The sequence below is a fragment of the Callithrix jacchus genome, chromosome 1, assembly GCF_049354715.1.
Source record: "Callithrix jacchus isolate 240 chromosome 1, calJac240_pri, whole genome shotgun sequence".
In the NCBI taxonomy this organism is placed as follows: Eukaryota; Metazoa; Chordata; class Mammalia; order Primates; family Cebidae; genus Callithrix; species Callithrix jacchus.
In genome coordinates, this window is record NC_133502.1 from 128,210,130 (window position 1) to 128,228,717 (window position 18,588).

Consider the following 18,588-nt stretch of genomic DNA (forward strand, 5'->3'; position numbering starts at 1 on the left):
ACACTTATGAAGAATCTACTGTGCAGACTTTTTCTTCTATTCTGTGGGTTACTGGAACATAGTAAGGGTTTGTGTGTGGTCTCTGCCCCAGTGTCCTGAGGCAGAGCACTAAGCCTTTGTAATGTATGAAGTGATGTGTCTTTGTGTGCTAATGAGATGACTGATGGCTGGGGGCACCTGGACAGCCTCAGTGGGGCTGGTTGCCAGAGAAACCAACCTTGCTGCCATTAGAGGATTTGAAATTTCAGCCTCCCTCCCATCTCTGTGAAAGTTAGAGGTGCTGATGGTTGAGTTGAATACCTAAAGGCACTGTGGGGAACATGCTAACACAGTGGTCCACAAGCTTTTTGGCACCGGGGACTGGTTTTCTGGAAGACAGTTTTTCTATGGCCAAGGGTGGGGTGCATGGATTTGGGATGATTCAAACACATTACATTTATTGTACATTTATTATTATTACACTGTAATATGTAATGAAATAACGATTTCAGATTGTCTTCCTGCAACTGGACAGTGCCATCTGGGGGTGATGGGAGACAGTGACAGATCATCAGACATTAGATTCTCATAAGGAGCCTGCAGCCCAGATCCCTCAAACGCGCAGTTCACAATAGGGTTCATGCTTCTATGAGAATCTAATGCCACTGCTGATCTGACAGGAGGCGGAGTTCAAGCAGTGATGCATGTGATTGGGAGTGGCTATAAACACAGGTGACACAATGCTTGCCAGTCCTCCTCTCACCTCCTGCTGTATGGTCCAGTTCCTGAGAGGCTGCAGACTGGTACCAGTCTGTGAGCTGGGCGTTGGGGACACCTGCTCTAACAGACCAGGTCCTTGTCCTCATGCAGAAAACCAAGATGATAAGCATGACAACATTTTGGCCAAGCTAGAAAAAAGCATCATTGCAAGCCGGGCACAGTGACTCATGCCTGTAATCCCAACACTTTGGGAGGCTGAAGTGAATTGATCATGAGGTCAGGAGTTGGAGACCAGTATGGCCAAGCTAAAATACAACTATTAGCCAGGTGTGATAGTGTGCGCTATACTCTCAGCTACTCAGGAGGCTGAGGCAGGTGAATCACTTGAACGCGGGAGGCGCAGGTTGCAGTAAGCCAAGATTGTGCCACTGCACTCCAGCCTGTGCTACAGAGTGAGAGTCCATCTCATAATGAGACTCTCAAAACTCAAGTTACCTGGGCTTGCCCCTCCACACCATCATTTTGTCACCCCACGGACCAAGCCACCCTCCCCCTTGTGGTATTTTTTTTTTTTTTTTTTTGAGATGGAGTTTCACTCTTGTTACCCAGGCTGGAGTGCAATGGCGCAATCTCAACTCACTGCAACCTCTGCCTCCTGGGTTCAGGCAATTCTTCTGCCTCAGCCTCCCGAGTAGCCGGGATTACAGGCACACGCCACCACGCCCAGCTAATTTTTTGTATTTTTAGTAGAGACGGGGTTTCACCATGTTGACCAGGATGGTCTCGATCTCTTGACCTTGTGATCCACCCGCCTCGGCCTCCCAAAACGCTGGGATTACAGGCTGAGCCACCGCGCCTGCCGCCGCCACCCCCCCTTGTGGTATTGAAGAACCTGGGCAAACTGTGTACCTGAAAAACACTCACCTAGTGGTAAAAAGCCTAGCTTACAGCATTGGACTGCCCGGGTCCAAATCCCATCCCCAGCACTGACTAGCTGGTTGATTCTAATAAGTAGATTAGAATCTCTCTCAGCCTCCGTGTTTCTGTCTGCAAAATGGGCATATCAATCGTCACAGCAGCTGATTGTGAGAATGGATTTAGTGGCTCTGGGCTGAGCTATGAGAGCTTTGATTTCTAGAAAATCTTTCAGGAGATTCTAACTATGTGTTAAGATCAAGAACCACTAATCTAATTACACGTGCCACAGTGAAATACTTATTACTGATTATAATGGTTATAATAATTATTATAGTTATATAATTAAAAGTAAATATATAATATATATTCTAATAAGTATTTACTATTATTTGAGATGGAGTCTCACTCTGTCTTCCAGGCTGGAGTGCAGTGAGTGGTGCAATCTTGGCTCACTGCAACCTCCCAGATTCAAGCAATTCTCCTGCCTTGGCCTCTTGAGTAGCTGTGATTACAGGTGCCCGCCACCACACCTGGCTAATTTTCATACTTTCTGGTAGAGATGAGGTTTTGCCATGTTGGTCAGACTGGTCCAAAACTCCTGACCTCAAGTGATCCACCCACCTCGGCTTCCCAAAGTGCTGGGATTACAGGCATGAGATACCGCGCCCAGCCACAGTGAAATTAATAACACCCCCTCCACTCTCCAGGAAGACTGGGATTAAAGAAATTCACTTTTTCCATAAATGACCAGATTATTGTGCATATCTTAGGCTAGTGGGCCAGACAGTGTCTGTCACAACTGCTCAAAACATGAAATATAGAAATGAATGGATTTGGCTGTGTTTCGATAAAACTTTATTGATAAGAGTAGGCAGTAGTCAGGATTTGGTCTCTGGGCCATGGTTTGCCTTCCCCTGGATTGTTAGCTATGGGAGAAGGAAAGAACAAGACCCCTGCAGGGTCACACACAAGCCAGCAAGTAGCAGGATGGTTTGTTCAGTGGGAAGATTTCCTGCTGCAGCTCTGTCTCTGGCCTCTCCAATGCAGAGGCTGGCCAGGTCAGGGGTCTCCTGTAATTGGCCTCTTGTGCCCCACAGCTGCCAGGAATGATTGCATCATGATACACGGTGCCACCTTTGCCTGGTTCCAGGAAAGCCCTCCCTGCTTCCACAGGTACAGAATGACACCCATGGAAACCAGCCTCATGTTTATAGGGAGAAGCTGCATGGGGCTCCTGCCGACTTCCACCTGAGGGGTGGTGCAGATTTCCAGCCTGGGATGTGAGAGTGGGTTAGGTTGGGCCAGGGCTCTGCTAGGAACGTTTCCAGGATGCTCCTGTACCTCCTGCAGGTAGAGACCTTTACAGCATAGACCTGCACCTCCTTCAGGTGGGGACAATGGCATCTGAGTGGGTCACATCAGGAGGAGACACCCCTCTGCTCCCAGGCTGGACAAGATGTTGCCAAGGTGAGGTTGGCTGAGGAGCTCCATGGTTCAGCCTCGTCAGCTTTGCTAAATTCTGTGCCACATATATCAGTCCCAGATCATTATCATCTATAGCCCCCAACTCCATGGCTTGGTCTTTGTGGCCTAAAATCTCAGCCAGACCTGAAACTCCACAAGAAGGGAAAGAATATGTCCTGGGCAGTGTTTGTATTGGTTGTCATTCACTCATTTCATTGATGGAGCACTAGCTATGGGCCATGCTCTGTTCTAGGTACTGGGGATTGGGTGAAGGAAACAGACAAGGGCCCAGCTCTCTTGGGGTGATGTGCTGATAGAGGTGAGGCCCAAACAGAAATCCAGGGCAGGGGGACAGCACGATAGCATGCCTAGTGAGGGAAGGCTTGGCATTCAAGCTGAGATCATAAGGAAAGACAGTGAGCTGTGCAGGTGTCTGGGAGAAGAGCTTTTATTTTGGAAACAGAGTCTTGCTCTGTCACCCAGGCTGGGGTGGCAATGGCACGATCTCGGCTCACTGCAACTTCCACCTCCTGGGTTCAAGCAATTCTCTTGCCTCAGCCTCCCGAGTAGCTGGGATTACAGGTGCACACCACCATACCCAGCTCACTTTTGTATTTTTAGTAGAGACGGGGTTTCACTATGTTGGCCGTGCTCATCTCCAACTCCCAATCTCGAGTGATCCACCTGCCTCATCTCCCAAAGTGCTGGGATTACAGGCATGAGCCACCATGCCTGGCATGGAAGAAGAGCCTTCTAGGCAGTGGGAATGGCATATGCAAAGGTCCTTGGTCAAGAGTATGCCTGGACTTGGGTTTTCCAACCTCAGCATGGTTGATATTTTGGGCTGAAACTTCATGGTTGGGTTCTGTTCTGTGCATTGTGGGATGTTTAGTGGACCCCCAGTCTCTACCCACTAGAGGCCAGCAGCACCCCCTACCAGTTGTGACATCCAAAAATATCTCTAGATCTTGCCAAATGACTCTTGGGGGATGCAGTCATCCCCAGTTGAGAACCACTGACCTATTGTGTTCAAGAAACAGCAAGGAGGTCAGCGTGGCTAAGAAAGAGCAGCTGGGGCAGAGTGGAAGGAGCCGGGATGTCGTTCTTGATCATCAGGACTTTAGCTTTGACCCTGAGTGAAATGGCAGTGCTGATGTGTTCAGCTGGGAAGTGTTAAGAGCTGACTTGGGTTGTTTGTTTGTTTGGCTTTTGAGATGGAGTCTCGCTCTGTTGCCAGGCTGGAGTGAAGTAGTGTGATCTCAGCTCACTGGAACCTCCACCTCCCGGTTCAAGCAATTCTCCTGCTTTAGCCTCCCAGGTAGCTGGGACTATAGGCATCTGCCACCATACCCAACTAATTTTTGTATTTTTAGTGGAGACGGGGTTTCACCATATTGGTCAGGCTGGTCCTGGATTCCCAACCTCAGGTGATCCGCCCACCACAGCCTACCAAAGTACTGGGATTACAGGCGTGAACCACTGCCGACTTGGGTTTTAACAAATCCCTCTGGTCACGGGGTGGAGGATGGGCTGTGGGACATGGCCAGGAGTGGGTGGGACCAAGAGCAGGGGCAGGCATGGTAGGAAAGAGCCTATTTATTGCAAGAGCCAAGGCAGGAGGCCAGGTTGGTGAAGCCCTCAGACAGCAGCCAACTCTGTGTGCATGTGGGTGGACGTGCATGTATGTGTGTGCATGGTGAGTGTGTATGCATGTGAGCATGGATTGCTTGGGTATGCATGTGTGCTTGTGTGTGTGGATGTGTGCCCACATTGTGTTGCTGTGCATGCTAGCATGCTTGTATGAGTGTGCAAATGTGCATGCATGTGTGCACGTGATGTGTGTGTGCATGAGTGTGCACATGCACAGATGTGCACAGGTTGGTTGCTTAAATAGCCAGACAAGGACTGAGAAAAGAACAGCTCCACAGATGCTCTTAGACTCCCAGAGCAGGAAAGCTCAGCTCCATCTGAGGCTCACCCTTGCTCAAAGATGAGGCTGGGCCCTAACCAAGGTCATGTCTCCTTTCTTGTATTGAAAGAATAAACCTCACCATGCCCCAGGGCTGTTTCCTGGCTGTAGTCAGTCCAGTGGGAACACAGGAGTCCTCCCTGCCGTCCGTCCTCTTTGGGGAGCTGTCAAAGGTGGAGGGGTTCATGAGCATCAAAGTGAGGCCACCCCCTGCCTGTCTGCTAGGATGTCCCCATCATCCTGAAAGTCCCCCATCCTCACTGCCTTTCCACCCCTCATTATGTCAGCCAAGCTCACTTTCATTCATTCTCTCCACCACCCACCCACCGAGAGCCCAGCTCCCACTGCTCCTCAAAACCTGTCATACCTCTGTCCCCATCATCCTTCTGTGACCAAAGTAAGTTGTGTTTTAGTGTTCAGTGGCCTACATTCTCCAGGAGGCCTGGGTGCAGAACACCTCTGTGGTGGAGGAAGTGTGCCTCAGGCAGTAGCTAGACCCAGCCTGGCTGGAGAGAGTCCTAGAGGCCTGTGCCCTGCGGCGAGATGTGGACAGCTTAGCTTCCCTGAGGGAGTCCACACTTCAATTGCGGAGCAGGTGAGAGTCTCGGGGTCTTTTGGGTCAGGGAGGTACTGCAGTTGGGGGTCATTTTGGTCCCTGACTCATCATGGATTGTATGATGGAGAAATGCAGGAAGTGGTCAGGGAAGCGGAGGAGAAGTGCTCAGCTTAGAATCAAGCACATACTAGGTGCTCAATAAATAATCATTAATCAATAAATAGAAATAGACACAAAGAGGCAAGGAGTTGTGGTAGGAATTGGCTGTGAGGGTCTCTCTGACAACTGAAAGTAAGATGACTAGACTTCTGTCTTACTCTGCCCTGCCTTGCTGGGTGACATTGATATAATTGCTTCTGGTCTCTGGGCCTCACCAAAGGGTCTGGACAGAGATGTCCAAGACACAGGATATATGCATCTGGAGCTATGGCTTGGGCAGGAGCTCACAAACTGTGACTCCCAGGACAAATCCAGCCCTCCACTTGTGCACTTGTGTGTGTGTGTGTGTGTGTGTGTGTCTCTTTGAGGCAGAGTCTCACTCTGTTGCACAGGCTGGAGTGCAGTGGTGCAATCTTGGCTCACTGCAACCGCCCCCTTCCACATTCAAGAAATTCTCCTGCCTCAGCCTTCTGAGTAGCTGGGATTATAGGGGCATGCCACCACACCTGGCTAATTTTTCTATTTTTAGTAGAGACAGTGTTTCACCATGTTGGCCAGGCTCATCCCGAGCTCCTGACCTCAGGTCATCTCCTCATTTCCCTCAGAGGCAAAACCCAACTCGTGATGATCCCTGGCAAGGTCTCTGTCACCTTGCTCTGGTATCCATCATTCCCATCTCCCATCGTCATCTCCTGGCTTCACTCCAGCCTCGAGATTCTCTGTGATGTTTCCTGATCCCCCGCAGCATACTCTGTCCCCAGGGCCTTTGCACCTGCTGTTCCAACTGTTGGAAATCTCTCCCCAGGAGTTCCCAGGGCTCATCCCTCACTTCTATCACATTCACAGAGAATGCCTCCCTGATTACTTAATCCACCACCACCACCGCGACCGTGCTCATGCTAGTGCGCCTTACACCCACACCTGCTTTTGCTTTGCTTTGCTTTGCTTTCATTTTCTTTCTCCTTTCCTTTCCCCTTTCCTTCCTTTCCCCTTTCCTTTCCTTCCTTTCCTTTCCCCTTTCCTTTCCTTTCCCCTTTCCTTTCCTTTTCTTTCCTTTTTTCTTTTTCCTTTTATTTTCTTGAGACAGAGTCTTGCTGTGTCCCCAGGCTGGAGTGCAGTTGCATAATCTCAGCTCACTGCAACCTCTGCTCCCCAAGTTCAAGCAATCCTCCCACCTCAGCCCTCTGAGTAGCTAGGATTACAGGCAGGTGCCACCATTTTTTTTTTTTTAAAAAAAGCATTATAGAATCACAAAAACAAACCAGTTTTTTTTTTTTTTTTAAAAAGACGATGTGGCCTTGCTCCTGTACTGATTTCTTCATAGATGGTGGAACACTAAAGAAAAATAAAATTATTTAACATATGAAATAGGGACCTCTAAGAGAGAAGCAATCTAGGGTGGCATCTGTAACCTGAGGCAGAGATTTGAGAGTTTTTTGCCAAATTGAAATCCCACTCTGCTACTGAAGAAATGAACACCTGGGAAGTCACACACAATTTCTGATAAACTACCTCCATTACAATTCTGAGCAGATTACCTCAATATGTGTCAATTCTAGCCAAATAAAAAGTCCACAGGTGAAAGTTGGCAATCATTCATTGAGGCCTCTGAAATTTCTTTACTTGTGCCAGTGTTCCCTTTAACTACCAAGTCAGGAGGGACAGATGCCAGATTATTTGTCATTCTGTGTAAGAGTGATTACTTTCTTCTGATAAAAAGTCAAGGGATAGAATAAGTAATTTGTAAAAGAAGAACTTATTCTTAAGAAAGAGCTCATGTACCTTCAAACAGGAGACGTTTTCCCTGAATTTCCTTGCAGTTCAACACCCAGATTGGCAGGCACTCCTGCCTTCTAGCTGGGCACAGAACATGGAGGGAGGGAGGAGTCAGGAGACCTTGAGTGGCTGAGGGGGCTGGAGGCAAGGGACACATTCTGACCCTTTCTCTCTTCACATAGCTGCCCATTGCCCAAAGGATATGTCCTGCCTGACCTAGGAGTATTTTCCCTCTCTATGATGCAAAAGCTAAGGAAATGGGTTTCTTCCAATATCAAGAACAGTCCTTTACGAGAAAGATCCCTTTTTACCTAGGAAGAAAATTCTCCTGCCAGGGGACACACTTCTGCATAAACAGAACCACCTGCTCCCAACAAACCTGGCTGTTGTCTTGGTCCATAATGGCCAGTAGGTGGCTGCCTGCCCCTGTTAATGTTGTAGTAGGCCCCAAGTAAAATGGAATCTTCCATTTTTCCCTCTTTTCCTACAGCTACTGTTATATCACTGTAACCGGGGCATTCCCTTGTTATCGGAAGTATTCAACAAAAGAAAAGAAAAAGAGCTTCTTATATAAGGGTTTCTGGAAAAACTAAAACGTACACTCACCTTTTACCTTTAATTGCTGGCTTTGTACTCTTAAAGGGAAACTGATGAACCAAACCTGCAAGGGAACAGAAACCAGCTGTATGAAGGGTCACAGAAGGTTAATGAGGAGTGAGGAAGAGCACACAGTAGAGATTTCTAAGGAACGACAAAGGAAACTAAATGGTATGGGAGTGAAAAATGGGATCCAGAAAAATGGGGCAGGGGGGAGGATGAAGTATGTCAGAGATCAGAACTGAAAAATTAGTACTATGTACAGGTCAATTTCACTTCGGTGTAGGAGACTAACTTCTCTTCCAGATATTTCGACGAGCTGAATTTTCCTGACTGAATATATAAACCAGATTTTTCTCCCATCTTAAAGATAATTATTTTTCAGTGTTCTCTGGAACACTTCCCAGAATGGCAATTTTTAGATTCATATTTGTGTAGGTAGTTACTGAGGGGTGGGGGCAGAATTAGTTCTCTACTCTGATATTTATATGTGTGCAAAGATAATAAAATTATTAACTGTATTTTAAGTTTCCAATGAGAAATACTTTTAATTGTTTTTAAATGTTTAACATTCACAACCATAATTATTTTCTACCCTATATTTACCTAAAAAGACTAAGGTTCAGAGAAATTAGGTGAATTTCCTTAGATCACTCAGCATTGCTGTCAGAATCTAATATAGAATTCTATATTACATATTATGGGCAATGTAAAAAGTTTCATATGTTAGATTGTTATTGAGTTTTTTAAAAAGCTTGGAATCCAAAATTAAACAGATGTCTTGCTCCATGGTCTTCTTTTAATTGCTGCATGCTATTGTATTTTTGAGGGACCAGCTTTTACCTATTTTTTAGTGGAGAAAACTTAATTGATCCAGTTTTACTCTTCCGTCTTATAAGAAAACTTTCCCTAAATATTACATTTGTTGCAATTTGGTTATTTGTGCATCCTGAAGAAACTGTGGTTTTCATGAAATTACTGTTCTACATAGCAGATGAAATATATATTTAATTAGGGAGAATACATTAATAATGTAAAACATTCTGTTGGTTGCTGGTTCACTCTAACAATTGTTTCTTTTGCTGTACAGAAGCTCTGAAGGTTAATTAGATCCAAGTTAATTTGTCTATCTTGACTTTTGTTGCCACTGCTTTCAGTGTTGAAAAAAGTTTTGCAATCTACCCATCTGACAATGGGCTAATATCCAGAATCTACAAAGAACTCAAACAGATTTACAAGAGAAAAACAAACAAACCCATTCAAAAGTTGGTAAAGGATATGAACAGACGCTTCTGAAAAGAAGATATGTATAAGACCAAAAAACATATGAAACAATGCTCATCATCACTCGTCATTAGAGAAACGCAAATCAAAATCACATTGAGGTATCACCTAACGCCAGTTAGAATGGCGATCATTAAAAAATCTAGAGACAACAGTTGCTGGAGAGAATGTGGAGAAATAGGAACACTCTTATAGTGTTGGTGGGAGTGTAAATTAGTTCAACCATTGTGGAAGACAGTGTGGCAATTCCTCAAGGATCTGGAAAGAGAAATTCCATTTGACCCAGCAAACCCATTACTGGGTACATACCCAGAGGATTATAAATCATTCTATTATAAAGACACATGCACATGTATGTTTACTGCAGCACTGTATACAATAACAAAGACCTGGAACCAACTCAAATGCCCATCAGTGATAGACTGGACGAAGAAAATGTGGCACATATACACCATGGAATACTCCGCAGCCATAAAAAATGATGAGTTTGTGTTTTTTGTAGGGACTCTGGAAACCATCATTCTCAGCAAACTGACCCAAGAACAGAAAACCAAACACCACATGTTCTCACTCATATGTGGGTGTTGAACAATGAGAACACATGGACTCAGGGAGAGGAGCATCACACACTGGGGGCAGTTGTTGGGGTGCTAGGGAAGGGACAGCAGGAGGTGGGGAGGGTGGGGAGAAATGCCAGATATAGATGAAGGGGGAATGGATGCACCTATGCAACAACCTTACATGACTTGCACATGTACCCCAGAACCTAAAGTACAATAATAATAATAATGTAAACAGAAGACTTCTTGGCATACCTTTCCCTATTAGAACCACCAATGTGATTTAGAGGAAACTAAGGTTAGCAAACTTTTAAAGCAAATAGTCTTTGAAATTATATTTTCTGCAGTAATTATATTTAGGATAAAAGATATAGCTAATGTACATGGTAGAAAGAAGTTTTCAATAAATTTTAAAATAATAAAGGCAGAAATCCAATGAAAAATGTCATATTACAAACTAATAAGATTTTGATGGAATGAAGAACTGACAGTGATACTAAATTTTAAATCAGTAAGAGAATTCTTGGTGTATAATTATATGCTCATAAGAAATAGTTCGATTTTTAAAATGGTGGTTATTTTATAATGTACACAAATTTCTAACTTTTTCGTATGAAACAGGATATAGCTACAGAGACTCTGATGTCAAGTTAATGAGATAAAGTGTGCTGTCAGGATTTTCTCACTTAGAACAAAGAATTCTTGTCATACCTAGCACTAAGAAATTAAGATGGATTATAAAGTTGCAGCAAAACTGTAGTGAACCAGTGTGACAACAGTGTAAGTTAAGTAACAACTTATAAGGCCAGTACTTCCAGGTGTCATTATGTTATCATCATTAATCAATTTGGTGAAGGATTGAATTAGTTATCTATTACTCCCTAGCAAATTAATATAAGCTAGGCAGCTTACTGATATTAAAGTAGTATTAAATAAAACAATAATACATTGTTAATGTATATGATATATGATTAAAAATAAATATATTACATATATTAATATGGTTTGCTAGTACATCATTACATGAAATCTATCCAGAAAAATATATTGAGAAAAGGAAATACTATGCCCTGAAAATGTAACTCACAATCTTTTCCCCATTACAGTCTATTTGTTGTCCCCTTCAGAGTCACTAATTTCTTTTATTTATACTCCTACCTGCTACAATACGGTTTTCTCTGACTTCTTTTACCATAACAACTCTCATAAGGTTGCCAGTGCCATCTGTTTTCCCAAGGGAGTGGAAATTTCAACTTACACCTTCTGCGAATCTACTGATTACTCTTTTCAGAACATTATTTTCTTAAATCAACCTTTTTCCCTAGTATTTTCACCTGTTGACCTTCTAATGTGTGGCCTTTCCATCTCTTTCCTTTGGGGCTCTTCTCTTTCCTTTCTTAACTGTGGGAGGTCCTCAGAATCATGTTTAAGCCATTATCTCCCTCTACACTCTCTCTACACATGAGCTCCTTCATTTTTGGGCTTTCAGTTACCACATATGAACCTCCAGCAATTGCATTCCTTATAAATAGCAAACTCTTATATCCATCTGGCAGTGCACATTTATGCTTAGATGTCAACCAGTCAGCATATAGAAGATATTTCTGGGTTTATTTTTATTTCCTCACATGCCTTGGTCTACCTTGTGGGGAGATAAATTCATTGGTTCTTCCTTCTCATTAACACATTTGACATGGCTGATACTACGTATGATTAATGCTTTTAAGTTTCTTTCCCTACAAAAACCAAAGATACAAGAGAGCAGGAATTGTATTTGTTATGTTCACCTAGCTATCTTGAGGGCAATATACAACCTAATTTAGACAAAGTTAATTTTTACTTATATTTTGAATGTAATAAGGATGGATAAAGGAATTGTACCATCCATTCTTTAATCAGGTTTTACAACCAGGGTTGGAGTTCAATTTTAAAGGACAAATAAAGAATATTTCATAGTAAAAATTTAATAAACAAGGTGAAATAATAAATATAAAGAACATAATTTGTTACACAATTCACAATGTGAAAGTTCACATGAGATAAGAACAAAACTAATTTAACTTATATAAGTAGTGAAATAAATAAATATTTAAATACATAGATGAAAAACTAACATATAAATAGTGAAATAAATAAATATTTAAATAAATAGATGACAGATCCATCAGTATGGCCATCTGTAAGGGGCTAGTGCCCATACAGCTCAACAGGATGTCGCTTAACACTCCTGAAAACACTTGACACAGTTAATTCAACTCACGGCATGGTTATAGCAGAAACAAGAGTCTTTGAAGTGGCACAACTTGTGGAAGTGTCAGCTGCTGTATTAGTCTATAAGAATCATTTGCATGTTGCACCAAGTCTCATTCCTTAGTCTTCAATCTTTTTTGCAAGTTGATTGATGAAGAGGAAGGATCTCATGATTTCTGCTCTGACAACCTCCCAGGCACAAGGGCTGTGTTTCTTCTCCGTCAGATAGAGAGTGATTCTTTGGAAGTATTTCCTCACAGCCAGGATGGAGTCCACATTCATCAGGGGAGTCCCTTCCACTCCAATGCTCTCCATCACACAGGCTTCCAAGTCATTCAGCTGCTTGTAAAGTTCAGTGTAGAATTTTTCTAGGAGGGTCTCATCCCAAGCAGCAGATGAATCGTTTATGCTGAAGAGGTTGAAGGTCTGCTGGATCATCTCATGGAGGACAAAAATGGCTCGAGCCTTCTGGAGCTGGCTGCCATCAAACTCCTTCTGGGGTAATCCAAAGTCATGTCTGTCCTTCAGGCAGGAGAAAGGAGAGATTCTTCTCATTTGTGCCAGGAGCACCAAGACCCTCCTGTTACCCAAGCTGTGGTTCTGAGGCAGATCACAGCCCAGAGAGCTGAATGACTTGTAGCTGAGCACCACAAGGGCCACCAGTAAATGTAAGGGCAAGACCATCATAGATGCTGCTGAGCTGGTTCAGATGGATGACTCAACCTCTGGCTCTGGGATCTCTGAAGACTTTGCTTTGTATGCAGCCTTATAAAGGGAACATACTACTTTCCATTTTCTGAACACAACTCCATTTTTTTCTACTTTTTCTTTTTGCTTCCCTTTATGCACTTTCTATATGGGCTTGGGGAAGTGTTTCTCAACCAGTTTCCTTTTCATTACTGTGTTCCCTTTCTCAGCCTCCAGAGTCCTATTTGATAATTTTTTTTCCAAGTAAACCCCTTCTGATAATTTAATAACACAGATATATTATATGTATATATGGATGTACTGTATGTCTATCCATGCCTTATACATAAAAAATGAAGTGGACAGTTTACTTCTTTATGCAATGCAGCATTAATAATAAGAAAAATTTTATGCTAAAAGTTAAATTTAAAAGCTATTGACATTGAACTTTATGAAAAGTATTTGCTGAGTGACTTCTAGTATACCTATGTAAATATTAATGCATCAACTGAAACATGTAAAGTTATAATACATAAAAATATATATACCAATCTAGTAAAAATATATATAAAAAATATGTAATATCAATACAATAAAAATACTTAAAAATCTCAAAAAACTGCTAAGGGGCTCTTTAAAATTAAATTATTTCTGTAATATTTAATTTATTTTACTTAACATTTAGATTTGCTTTATATAAAAAATAATTTTTACCTTCACTAACTGCTAAATTTTTATCAAGGTACAGTCAACACTTTTTTTCAGCACTTGCTGTAAGTACTAATGTTTGAAAACTTTTATACAATATAATAATAAAATACAAAGTATTTGTATAAAAGCATATAATACACTTGAAAATACTGAGGATAAAACATAAGCTATATACCCAGACAGCCAGTGGCAGCCTATTCATATGCCAATGGAGACCACATCACATGGTATGTGCTTAAGCACATAGAGGAGAGAAAGTCCACCAGTGACAACCATCTATTTCACGTTGGTTTGTAGCACTGATCTCACATACATTTTTCGTATCTTCCATGAACTCAATGTCAATGATTTTCATGTGATACACAAGAAAACCAAGTGAAAGAAAATAAATACTAAAGGATGAGGTTTTGTTAGAGTTCGGCATTCAGGGGCCATAAGTGAATGTACTATCTACAATTTGTTCACATGGCAAGAACTAAGGTTTGTACCCTTAGGAGCAATATCATCCCCAATAAAAATACACAATTGAGAAAACATCAATTTCATTTTTCAAAACAATTTTTGCATTAATGTTCAGGTTTCCCAAAGAAGCTGGGGACATTTGAATTCTAGTTCATTCTTATGAAATTTAAAAAAGCCATCTGTTACCTAAGGTCAATAATAATATCTAAATATGATAAGTAAATTAGGTGTACCATTGTTTACATAGCATGCAAGACACCAAATGTCTTTCCCATTTTCCTTTTCATTGAAAACAAAAGTTGTTGCTTTTTGTATCTTAATAAATAAGGATAAAAAGAAAACAACTATATATCTAAATGTGATAAAAAGATAGGAATGAAAGTAATATCCCACTGGAGAAAAAAACTAAGGAAATATAGCTTAGATAGTCAGCCCAGATTAGATGGACATTAATGAGTGGGGGACAGCAGAAGCAAAATGGTGGAAGAGATGTAGATCAAAGGTAGCAAATGGGCATGAGCTCAATGAAAAGTAATCATTGCTGGTCCAGGGGGGTGTTTGCAGCTTTAGTGAATTCAGCCTTACTAGACAGTTGAGGGTGATGAACCAAACATAAGACGTTGTGCAATAGGAAGGCAAATGTGTGAGAGCACAATATTCTCACTGTAGAATGGACAAGTATAATTGTCTCAAGTTCTCTACTAGTAGATAGATGAACTCTGAAGATCAGTATTTTTCATGTTGTATATTGTAATGTTTAATATTGAGTGTCAACTTGATGGAATTGAAGGATTCAAAGTATTGTTCCTAGGTGTGTCTGTGAGGGTATTGCCAAAGGAGATTAATATTTGAGCCAGTGGACTGTGAGAGGCAGACCCACTGTCAATCACGGTGAGCACCATCTAAGTAAGCAGCTGCCAGCATGGCTAGAATGAAGCAGGTAGGAGAAGATGGAAGAGGAGACTTGCTGAGTCTTCTGGCATTCATCTTTCTCCCGTGATGGATGCTTCCTGCCCTCACAATCAGCTCTAAGTTCTTCAGCTTTTGGATTCTTGGAGTTACACCAGTGATTTTCTAGGGGCTTTTAGGCCTTTGGCCACACACTAAAGGCTGCAGTGCCGACTTCTCTATTTCTGAGGTTTTGGAACTTGGACTGATCCACCACTGGCTTCCTTGCTCCTCAACCTGCAGACGGCCTATGGTAGGTCTTTACCTTGTGGTCATGTGAGTCAATTCTCCTTAATAAACTCCTTTTTATATATAAATACATCCAATTAAATAATTCTGTCCCTCTCGAGAACTCTAATGTACCTCTCTAATAAGAAGCCAGGAAATAGATGATTTCAAAGGAAACTTCTCTTGACTTAATAAAAAGGACAATAATGATAACACTAAGAATAAAAAGTTACTAAATTTGATTGTATTTCTTATCAATCAGATATTGTTCTTAGCACTTACAAAAACAATTTTCACTTCATTCAAAGAGAAATACACTCATTTTTCATATTTATTGAACATCTACTATGTGCCCATCCCTGTTCAGTTGCTAGAGACATCGGTGACCAGAGCAGACATGGATAGGTTGTACTATTGTCCCCTTTTACAAAAGGAAAACACAGAAGCACAGGGAGCTATTGAGTTGTGGAGCCACAGTTGGAACTCAAAACGTCTGACTCTAAGTCCTCAGTTCTTACATGCTCCCTGGGAATTATTTCTGGCCATAAGAACTAGAGCTGTTTTCTAGACCCTGATGAATGTTTTCTTAGTAGAGTTCTATATAAAGAAAGCCATGGTCTTTCTTTTCAGCTCCCTCACCCTGTCTTTCACTGAAAAGCTCTATTTGTCTATGCCTGATATGTTACATTATAATGAAGATGGTCCCCAATTTATTTACATATTATATACTAGTTTTGTTTTCTTGAGAACATATATTCATAAACTTGAATGTAGTTGCAAAATTCTTTGTTCACCCTAGTAATATATTTATAAACAACTCTGTAAAACTCTGTATATTTCTTTTTTTTTTTGAGATGGAGTTTCGCTATTGTTACCCACGCTGGAGTGCAATGGTGCGATCTCAGCTCACCGCAACCTCCACCTCCTGGGTTCAGGCAATTCTCAAGCCTCAGCCTCCTGAGTAGCTGGGATTACAGGCACGCGCCACCATGCCCAGCTAATTTTTTGTATATTTTTTAGTAGACATGGGGTTTCACCATGTTGACCAGGATGGTCTCCATCTCTTGACCTTTTGATCCACCTGCCTCGGCCTCCCAAAGTGCTGGGATTACAGGCTTGAGCCACCGCGCCCGGCCAACTCTGTATATTTCTATCCTTTTATTCATATATCCTTAAGGCTTTAGATTTTATCTTAGCACAAGTCTAAGCTACGTCATGACGAGCTAGAGGCCAGAGCTAAGTCAGAACTAAACCAATGAGCTAATGCTCAGAGCTCAGGGAGTCCACATCTAGAAGGGCTCGCTAAAGGGATTGAAGGTGGGAATGGAAGTACTTCTGGAGAAATGAGGAGAGTCAAGTGTATTATAGGAGGAGGACTGTGATGCCAAAGTCTCGGAGTCACCTGACTTGCCAGCTGGTTGATGCCATTTATGTTGCAGGCCAGCAGAGTTTGCTACTGAGTTAATTTTCCCACTCGTTTTGAAAAACTGTGCAAACATGATGGGCAATATATGTAGTGAACTAAAGAAAAGGTGTTGGTAAAAAAAAATGTGTTTGTCTAGATGGAAAGATGTCTGGTAAAAATGGGCATAGAATTGGAGAAAACTATGCCTTTGCTCCTTCCATTTGGCCTTTCATTTTTTTGGTGTGTCTTAAAAATGTGATAATTATGTAGCCTTATTCAGTGATTTTTAAAAAAGATTCTCCTCACACACACAAAAAAATGAATGATTATTTGCTTCTTATCTTTTAATTTCTAATTTTTTATTGCATTTTAGGTTTTGGGGTACATGTGCAGAATATGTAAGATAGTTGCATAGGTACACACATGGCAGTGTGTTTTGCTGACTTCCTCCCCTTCACCCACATTTGATATTTCTCCCCATGCTATCCCTCCCCAGCTCCCCCCCGCTGTCCCTCCCCTATTCCCTCCAATAGACCCAAGTGTGTAGTACTCCCTTCCCTTTGTCCATGTGTTCTCATTGTTCATCACCCGCCTATGAGTGAGAATATGCGGTGTTTCATTTTCTGTTCTTGTGTCAGTTTGCTGAGAATGATGTTACCCAGTTTCATCCATGTCCCTACAAAGGACAGGAACTCATCATTTTTGATGGCTACATAATATCCCATGGTGTAAATGTGCCACATTTTCCCAGTCCAGTCTATCATCAGTGGGCATTTGGGTTGGTTCCAGGTCTTTGCTATTGTAAACAGTGCTGCAATGAACATTCGTGTGCATGTGTCCTTATAGTAGAATGATTTATAGTCCTTTGGATATATACCCAGTAATGGGATTGCTGGGTCAAATGGAATTTCTATTTCTAGGTCCTTGAGGACTCGCCACACTGTCTTCCACAATGGTTGAACTCATTTACATTCCCACTAGCAGTGTAAAAGTGTTCCTATTTCTCCATATCCTCTCCAGCATCTGTTGTCTCCAGATTTTTTAATGATTGCCATTCTAACTGGTGTGAGATGGTATCTCAATGTGGTTTTGATTTGCATCTCTCTAATGACCAGTGATGATGAGCATTTTTTCATATGTTTGTTGACCTTATGTATGTCTTCTTTTGTAAAGTGTCTGTTCATATCCTTTGCCCATTTTTGGAAGGGCTTGTTTATTGTTGTTGTTTTTTTTTTTTTGTAAATCTGTTTGAGTTCTTTGTAAATTCTAAATATCAGCCCTTTGTCAGATGGGTACACTGCAAAATTTTTTTCCCATTCTGTTGGTGGCCGATTCACTCTAGTGACTGTTTCTTTTGCCATGCAGAAGCTGTAGAGTTTGATTAGGTCCCATTTGTCTATTTTGGCTTTTGTTACAAATGCTTTTGGTGTTTTGGTCATGAAGTCCTTGCCTACTCCTATGTCCTGAATGGTTTTGCCTAGGTTTTCTTCTAGGGTTTTTATGGTGCCAGGTCTTATGTTTAAGTCTTTAATCCATCTGGAGTTAATTTTAGTGTAAGGTGTTAGGAAGGGGTCCAGTTTCTGCTTTCTGCACATGAGTAGCCAGTTTTCCCAACACCATTTATTAAACAGGGAATCCTTTCCCCATTGCTTGTTTTTGTCAGATTTGTCAAAGATTGGATGGTTGTACATATGTTGTGTCACCTCTGAGGCCTCTGTTCTGTTCCATTGGTCTATATCTCTGTTTTGGTACCAGTACCATTTTGATTACTGTAGCCTTGTAGTATAGTTTGAAGTCTGGTACTGTGATGCCCCCCGCTGTGTTCTTTTTGCTTAGAATTGACTTGGCTATGCAGGCTCTCTTTTGGTTTCATATGAAGTTCAAGGTGTTTTTTTCCAGTTTTGTGAAGAAAGTC

General features: G+C 41.9%; 2 protein-coding genes across 6 annotated transcripts in view; one reads left to right on the forward strand and one right to left on the reverse strand.

The window, feature by feature from the left end:
• The window catches only part of LOC144579329 (uncharacterized), a 48,089-nt gene that overhangs the window by 3,548 nt on the left and 25,953 nt on the right, over window positions 1–18,588 (forward strand). For 2 of the 5 annotated variants that reach the window (XR_013526707.1, XR_013526704.1), the window contains one exon: window positions 8,184–8,309. Coding sequence is in view for 1 of the 5 variants with exons in the window: in XM_078349610.1 (XP_078205736.1) it covers window positions 8,184–8,192 (9 nt within the window). In the remaining 4 variants the exon portion in view is untranslated. Of the gene's footprint in view, window positions 1–2,714; window positions 10,053–18,588 lie in introns of those variants that run through there. The other 3 variants (XR_013526706.1, XR_013526705.1, XM_078349610.1) reach the window with 3 other exon arrangements.
• Window positions 12,076–12,979, reverse strand: LOC103793373 (interferon alpha-5-like). The gene has a single exon (XM_078349604.1). The coding sequence runs from the start codon at window positions 12,917–12,919 to the stop codon at window positions 12,353–12,355; it is 567 nt and encodes a 188-aa protein (XP_078205730.1). The 5' UTR covers window positions 12,920–12,979; the 3' UTR covers window positions 12,076–12,352.